The sequence below is a fragment of the Austrofundulus limnaeus genome, unplaced genomic scaffold (genome assembly GCF_001266775.1).
Source record: "Austrofundulus limnaeus strain Quisiro unplaced genomic scaffold, Austrofundulus_limnaeus-1.0 Scaffold334, whole genome shotgun sequence".
Classification (NCBI taxonomy): domain Eukaryota; kingdom Metazoa; phylum Chordata; class Actinopteri; order Cyprinodontiformes; family Rivulidae; genus Austrofundulus; species Austrofundulus limnaeus.
Genome location: NW_013952736.1, coordinates 389,760 through 398,170, shown reverse-complemented (window position 1 = coordinate 398,170; position 8,411 = coordinate 389,760). Strand labels below are relative to the sequence as shown.

The following is an 8,411-nucleotide window of genomic DNA, read 5'->3' as shown; positions in this document are numbered from 1 at the left end:
ATACTTAAACTCCTCCACTTGGGGCAAGACCTCCTCCCCGACCCGGAGATGGCACGCTACCAGTTTCCGGCTCAAGACCATGGTCTCGGATTTGGAGGCACTGATCCTCATCCRGGCCGCTTCATTCTCGGCTGCGAACCGCTCCAGCAAGAGCTGGAGATCATGATCTGATGAAGCCAATAGGAGCCACATAATCCGCAAAAAGCAGAGATGCGATCCTAAGGTCACCAAAAAGGATCCCCTCAACACCTTGGCTGCACCTAGAAATTCTGTCCATAAAAGTTATGAACAGAATCGGTGACAAAGGGCAACCTTGGCGGAGTCCAAGTCTCACCGGAAACGAGTCCGACTTACTACCGGCAATGCAGACCAAGCTCTGGCACCGGTCATACAGGGACCTAACAGCCCYTATCAATGGGCCTGGTTCCCCATACTCCCTGAGTACCCCCCACAGGATTCCCRGAGGGACATGGTTGAACGCCTTCTCCAAGTCCACAAAACACATGTAGACTGGTTGGGCGAACTCCCATGAACCCTCCAGCACCCTGCTGAGGGTGTAGAGCTGGTCCGCTGTTCCACGACCAGGACGAAAACCACACTGTTCTTCCTGAATCCGAGATTCAACTCTCCGACAGACCCTCCTCTCCAGGACCCCTGAATAGACCTRGCCAGGGAGGCTCAGAAGTGTGATCCCCCTGTAGTTGGAACACACTCTGCGGTCCCCCTTTTTAAATAGGGGGACCACCACCCCAGTCTGCCAATCCAGGGGAACTGCCCCCGATGTCCACGCAATATTGTAGAGTCGCGTCAACCAATGCAACCCCACAACATCCAGAGCCTTAAGGAACTCCGGGCGAATCTCATCCACCCCTCAGCTCCCTGCCACCGAGGAGCTTTTTAACCACCTTGGTGACCTTGGCACCAGAGATTGGAGAGTCCGACCCAGGGTCCCCAGGCTCTGCTTCCTCATGGGAAGATGTMTCGYTAGGATTGAGGAGGTCTTCGAAGTATTCCGCCCACCGACCCACAACGTCCTGAGTTGAGGTCAGCAGCACACCATCCCCACCATAAATAGTGTTGGTGGCGAACCGTTTCCCCCCCTGAAATGCCAGATATTGGACCAGAATCACCTCGAAGCCGTAKGGAAGTCTTTTTCCATGGCCTCTCCGAACACTTCCCACACCAGTGTTTTTGCCTCAGCGACCACCCGAGCCACAATCRGCTTGGACTGCTGATACCTYTTGGCTACTTCCTGAGTRCCACAGGCCCAAAAGACCCGATAGGAGTCCTTCTTCAGCCTGACAGCATCCCTCACCGCCTGTGTCCACCAGTGGGTTCGAGYYTTGTCTCGTCCCCCCACTTGTAGGCGGAGGGAGGCTACCCTCTTGTTCACCTGGGTGAACCCCAATGTGCAGGCACTGAGATGGTGGGCAATAAGTATGCCCATTCCTGGCTCGGCGCCTCTCAGCATGGGCAACTCCAGAGTGGAAGAGTGTCCAACCCCTCTCGAGGAGACTGGTTCCAGAGCCAGAARGGTGCGTCGAGGTGAGTCCAACTATATCTAGTCGGAACCTCTCAACCTCGCACACCAGCTCAGGCTCCTTCCRCACCAGAGAGGTGACATTCCACGTCCCTAGAGCCAGCTTCTGTAGCCAAGGATRGGACCGCCAAGGTCCCTGCCTTCGACTACTGCCTAACARACATTGCACCCGACCCCTYCGGCCCCTCCCACAAGTGGTGAGCCCATGGGAAGGGGGACCCACATCTCCTCTTCGGGCTGTGCCCGACCAGGCTCCATGGGTGAAAGCCCGGCCACCAGGCGCTCGCCAACATGCCCCACCTCTAGGCCTGGCTCCAGAGTGGGGCCCCGGTGATCCGCATTCGGGCGAGGGAACACTTAATCCATTTATTGTGTTCATCATAGGGGTCTTTGGGCTGCACTTTGTCTGATCCCTCACCTAGGACCTGTTTGCCTTGGATGACCCTACTGGGGGCATGAAGCCCCTCACAACATAGCTCCTAGGATCACTGGGTCTCAAACCTCTCCACCACGATAAGGTGGCAGCCCAAGGAGTTGTTTTAATATATACACTAAATGTTTTTTATTTACTGGAAAACATTATTATTTGAATGTGTTTTTATGTATTGTTTTTTATTTTAATATTTTTTAATTCTTGAATTTAATTATGTGAACCAACTAAAAATATTGTTTTATCTCTTTCTTTTTGATGCCAGCCTTTCCGGGTGCTGCTGGTGAGTAACATATCCGAGGTTTTATGAAAACAAATTTAATAAAGTAGATGTAGAACCACAGAACAAAGCAAAAACTGTCTTTTATTTATTTAGTATTTATTTTATTTTATTCTATATTAATTTGCTTTGGAACAGTTTTGTTGTATGCGGCACTGTGTGTATTGATTAACTCATTTATTGCCTTTTAGTTTGCATGAGAAAAACTACCTAAAAACAAACATTTTTATTAAAAAAACAGACTTTTTAATCTGACTGCTGTATTTGCATTAGAGCTTTTTAGACAACTGTTCCAATATACAAAGTTAGACTTAAACATCCTAAAAATAAATAAATTGTTATTCAGCAGTGACAGAAAGCAGTGGCTGTACTGTGATTTCCTAATGTCTTGTCTTTTTTTTATGCCCTCAGGTCGTCCTTCACAAATGTATTGTTTGTGTAAGTTTAAAAAACATGTTTTGTTTTCCATACAAACAGAATAAACAGTGTAAAGTTTATACAGATAATTTATCAATAGAATGTAAAAAAAATCCAGATGTAAAAATATTCACTCTTCAACTGACTGCAACTTAGAAAGAATTTCAAGTTTTTGGATGTTTCCATCTGAATGACTGGCAGAGRTAGAACCTGATTGGCCATGCCCAAATGATTGACAAGTGGGGGTGGGGACAATATGTGGCAGTAAAATATGGTTGTTAGAGCGAAAACAGAGGAAATAACTGCCAGGCAGCTGTATTATCTGATGTAGAGGGAACCTAACAGTGTCAAGGGAAAAAAATAACTGTTCTAAACCATTTGATTAATATAAAGCAATTCATAGTCATTCATAAAAAGTYCAAGTAAAAAAAGACAACTTAACTAAAGCCTGTTTGTAAAAGAAAGTCTTCASATGTTTTTTAAAAGCCTCAATATCAAGACTGCGTATAGATGGGGCAGTGCATTCCAGAGTTAGGGTTTAACTGTTTGGAAAGACCGATCCCTCGGGATTTAAAATGGGTGGGGGGTACCACCAATAAKCTCTGACCTGATGCCCTTAAACCTTGAAATGGTGCGTTAAGCTGGATTAAATCCAAAAAATAGAAGTGAGCTTGTTCATGCAAGGCTCTAAAAGTTAAAACCAGAATTTTGAAATGAATTCTAAAATGAACTGGGAGCCAGTTTGCATAAATCCAAACTATTTAGTCTGCCTGCTGTATTTGCATTATTCTTTTTCATGTGACTCTTTAAATATACAAAGTTGCAGTTTTATAATATGCTTATTAAAAATCCTGTTATTCAACAGAGTCAGAAAGCAGTGACTGTCCTGTGATTTCATGWTGTCTTATCTTTTCTGGGTTTTTAGATGACACTGAATGCCTAGATCCCATGGATATTTCATTTTGCTCCCAACCACAAAATGTTATGGGTAGGTTTAAAGATGAAGTTTTGTTTTCAATACAAACAAGTAAAGTATCAGTTGAAAATTTCTACATATTTATTCCAGCAAATAAAAACAGTCCACATGCAGAATCATTTCCTCTTTTAAGCTGACTGTAACTTAGAATAAATATGAAGTTTTTGGATGTTTCAGTCTGAATGACTTTGGTAAAATCACAGAAGTTCAAAAGAAATCCTTTGGAAGTGATACATGAAAATTTAATATACTGTTCATGAACCAGTAGAAAAACCTGTAAGAACCTGTAAAAAAGGCTGTAAGACCTTTTAGAARGTGGATCAGAGCAAATGTCCGTCTGAAGATGATCAGGACACATCCGTTGTTTTTTTTTCTTTTGTTTATGGCAAGGTTGCCGACACTTATTTTAATAAGTTTTAGCTGAAAATCAGCTTTCTATGAACCGTAATTCTAAAACTCTAATTTTGCCACATGTATTCTAACTATTTTTTCCTGTTCCCAAATATTTTCTGACCTAAATTTCACCTAATTGCATGAGAGGTTTGTTTTAATTCCTGTGTAGATATGTTTTGAACATTTTAACGCAGATAATAACTGAATCTCTGTCTTGTTAGTTGACTGTCTGGCAAGTTGTGAAGAAACTGAAGAGGAGGAAGGTGAGTAAAAATATTGATGACCTGCTGAAAACAGTTTTAAATCTGAAARTATATTAAATTACAAACCAAGATGTTTTTGTTTTTTAATCATTTGGGTGTTGTGGAGAATGTAAAGAGGGAAACAGGAAGACAGTGTAAAGAAGGTGGTGTGAAGTGGAAATTCACWATAGGAAGATGAACTCTCTTCTCTAATATTAACTATAAGCTTTAAACAACTCTGTAGTCCATGTGAGTAAAAATGTTTATGACCTGCTGAAAACACCATGGAGTTCTCAATATGTAGACAAATTACAAAATTACACAAAGATAATTGGTTGAGTTAGGATATTGTTCAGTTTTGGTATCAACCTTTGCCATCATTTCCATTATTCACTACAGATAAACAAATTTTAACCCATCAAATCAGGATTTATAATCCCTAAGTAGTTTAGTCTTTGCTACATGATTTTCTTTCTTTTTTCTACAAACCTGTGTGATCCAGGGGAACAACCTGCTGCCCCTCAGGTCCAGAGAGACCCTCTGCTTCTGCTGGTCTCCCTGCAGAAGGCCTCTGGCAGCTGGRTGCTTGATGCACATCTGGCTGCTGTGCTGGGAAAGAGCAGCGAGGAGGTGGAGACGTCCAAACCTGCAGCGGTGAGTCATCATGCTGACTTTATTATATCATTTTTGCAGCTATAATAACAGGTTTCTGAAATAAAAATGTCACAGGATTTATTTGCATCCACTGCTGCATGAATTTTTCACCAAATTTTTGCATTGATGATGGTAGAGTCTGACCTCCAGCACATCCCAAAGATTCTCACTGGACTCTGTGGAGCCAATCCATGCGTGAAAATGATGTCTCATGCTCCCTGAACCACTCTTTCACAATAAGAGACCGATGAATCCTGGTGTTTTCATCTTGGAATATGGCCGTGTCATCAGGGAAGAAACAATCCATTGCTGAAATAACCTGGTCATTCAGTATATTCAGGTAGTCAGCTGACCTCACTCTTCGAGCACAGACTGTTGCTGAACCAAKCCTGACCATCTGRAGAACCCCACATCATATACTGCCCCTACAGGCTCGTACAGTCGGCACTATGATGGCTGCATCACTTCACCTGCCTCTCTTCTTACCCTGATGCACTCATCACTCTGGAACAGGGTCAGTCTGGACTCATCAGACCACATGACCTTCTTCCATTGCTCCAGAGTCCAATCTTTATGCTCCCATAGCAAACTGAAGCCTTTTTTCCACTTACTCTCACTGATTAGTGGCTTTCTTGCTACACAGCTGTTCAGTCCCAATCCCTGGAGTTTCCTTTGCATTGTTTTGTGAAAATGATCTTAGTTTCCCTATTAAACATATACTGGAGTTCTACTGATGTTTTTCTTCAATTTGATTTCACCAAACATTTGAGTGATCGCCAATCACGATCATTCAGGATTTCTTCCTCAAAAGACGATGCGTCCCCATGTTGGACAGTTCTTAACCCACTTTCTACAATCTCCTTAGATGTTTTCTCTGCTTGATGCCAATGATTTGACCCTCACGAAAAACACTGACATCTTTTCCACGACCACAGGATGCGTCTTTCCAGTCGACATGGTTGTTGAGAAGCAACTCATTGCACCAGTTAAAGATGATCACCCCTGCAGTAATTATCCAACAGGAGGCTCGTACCTATTTGCTTAGTTAAATGCAGGATTGTTTGTTCTTGTTTTTTTTTTTTTGTTTTGTTTTTTTGGCCAGGCAGTGTAATAATCAAATAAGGATTTAATAAACAGCTTTTGAAATACAAACAGAAAGTTACAAACARATCCACCATCATTACTAGAAATGACCTAATAAAGTAACATGGGGGACAAATAAAAATATAAAACTCAAAAGTGGTTAATGCATATGTCTTCACTCCCCTTGTTTTAGTCATTGTTAGAAGTCACATAAAGTCCTCAATCTCAAACTGTTCTTAATACTTTCAGCCACAAGATGGCGCCAAAGAAGATGTTGAGAAGCTTCGAGTAATGAACTCTTTCAAAACAAACATCAACTCTTCAGAAAAGCTTTATTTGCTCGTTACCAGCCAAAAGTATGAGTAGCTGGATAGACCAGGCTCATGGAGACAGACCTGGGGGGAAAAACTGCTGCACAAAGTGGCTCTAATTTGTAGTGATTTTGTGGGATATGTCCACAAAATCTTACTCAGTTTTCCATTGTATTTATATTCTTTATAGGGGAGAAATGCTTTTTTCCCATTTATTTTATCAATCTGATTTATCTTATTTGTTTGGATCCATTACTAAGAAATAAAATAAAAATGTAATTTCTCCATCCAATATAACAAAATAAAATACCAAAGGGTGTGGATACTGTCTCAATCCACTGCAAGTACACCAACTTTAGTTCAGCTTGTATCATGGTATTCTTCACAGCTAATATAATCATTTACTTCTGTACTTTGTTTTATTTGACCATAATTACCATTATTTTGTTTTTGTGGTTTAGGCCAACAAGGACGTGTACGCCACCATTCTGGCTCTGATCTGGCTTCATGGCTTCAAACTGGATGCTAAAGAGGAYTGGGAGCTTCTGGCTGTGAAAGCTGCATCATGGCTTCATGRTCAGAATGGTAACAGGCACAATGAGGGACTACTGTTTTACTGTGTGCAGGTCAAACCATTGGTCCTAAACTTCTGTTATTCTCTCTGATCTGCAGCTCCGTGTGTGTCGGAGTGTGTTGAAGCTGGAAATGRACTGTTGGGTTGCAGCGTGGAAAAAAGTAATCTGGGTCTCTGAGCTTTTCCCTGAAGTGGCTTCACCTTCAGGYTTGTTGAACAGTAGCAGGTTTTGTCCTTAAAACAAGTTTTCTGATGCATTTTACTGGTGCAATACTTACTCATACATTAACCAATGTGCCTGAATATAAGTTTGCTGCATCTGTCTAGAAAAAAAGCCAAAGAATACATAAGAAACTCTTAACATCTCTTTGTATTTGAAACTGTTTGAAGAATGTTAAATGGAGAGATTATACATGTAAACAAATAGACCAGTAATTCTGTACCTGATGAATAAACACTTAATCATCAATCATTTCTGAATTATTATTTAGTTCATCAAATTCAAGTCAAATATATTCCCTTCAAACAGAATTGTAAAAGCTGACACCTCTACACACAGACACGTCAAACTGCACAGCTGGACTATCTCATGAGAAGAGATTATGTGCATGAATTCTGCTGGTTTTTAACCTAGCAAACTAAATGTTACAAATTTGGTCAAAGTGTGGCTTTTCTGCTCAATAAATTTAAAAATGTCTCTTTGGTGGGTAAAGAATCCACTCGTGCTTTTAAAAGTAATGTTTATGTTTAGATCTGTTCCATACAGAAAGAGAAGTGCAGAACTTTGCTGCCATCTAGTGGTAGCATTGAAAATGAAAGCAATTGTTTTCAATACAAAACTGAGTAACTCTAATTATTTCATGTTTCCAAGCAGCCATATTACTGTCTTCTAATCTTGTGGTCATGAACCTTCAGGATTTCTGAACAGACTGAGTTTTTTTCTTTCTCTGCCAACAGTGGAGGCTGGAGAAGAAAAGCGTGATGTGTATGCTGATATGAACACAATAAATGTTTCACCCCATCAGCTGTAGAGGTGTCAAGTATCAGTTTTGTTATCTATACTTTACTGGAGTAATTATTTTTCAGGTTACATTTTACTTTCTATTCCTTACATTTTAAAAATGGCTTCATTACTCTTGTGTCAAAGTGTGGAGAAAGTCCACGGATGCTGTTCGTGGACTTTAGTTTGGCCTTCAATACTACAGGTCCTTCTCAAAAAAATTAGTATATTGTGATAAATTTCATTATTTTCTGTAATGTGCTGATAAACATTAAACTTTCATATATTTTAGATTCATTGCACACCAACTGAAGTAGTTCAAGCCTTTTATTATTTTAATGTAGATGATTTTGGCAAAAAAGTAAAGAAAAATCAAAAATCCCTATCTCAAAAAATTAGCATAATTCATCCGACCAATAAAAGTGTTTTTAATACAAAAAAAGTCAACCTTCAAATAATTATGTTCAGTTCTGCACTCAATACTTGGTGGGGAATCCTTTTGCAGAAATGA

General features: G+C 40.7%; 1 protein-coding gene across 1 annotated transcript in view; it reads left to right on the top strand.

Annotated features, from left to right (window-relative positions):
• The window catches only part of LOC106527600 (von Willebrand factor A domain-containing protein 5A), a gene marked incomplete at its 5' end in the record, with an annotated part of 11,725 nt that extends 3,795 nt beyond the window's left edge, over positions 1-7,930 (top strand). Inside the window, 5 exon segments of the mRNA XM_014022522.1 lie at positions 3,633-3,655; positions 4,258-4,299; positions 4,781-4,932; positions 6,788-6,911; positions 6,999-7,930. Of these exon segments, the coding sequence (XP_013877976.1) occupies positions 3,633-3,655; positions 4,258-4,299; positions 4,781-4,932; positions 6,788-6,911; positions 6,999-7,078 (421 nt within the window).
• Positions 7,931-8,411: the final 481 nt, after the last annotated feature.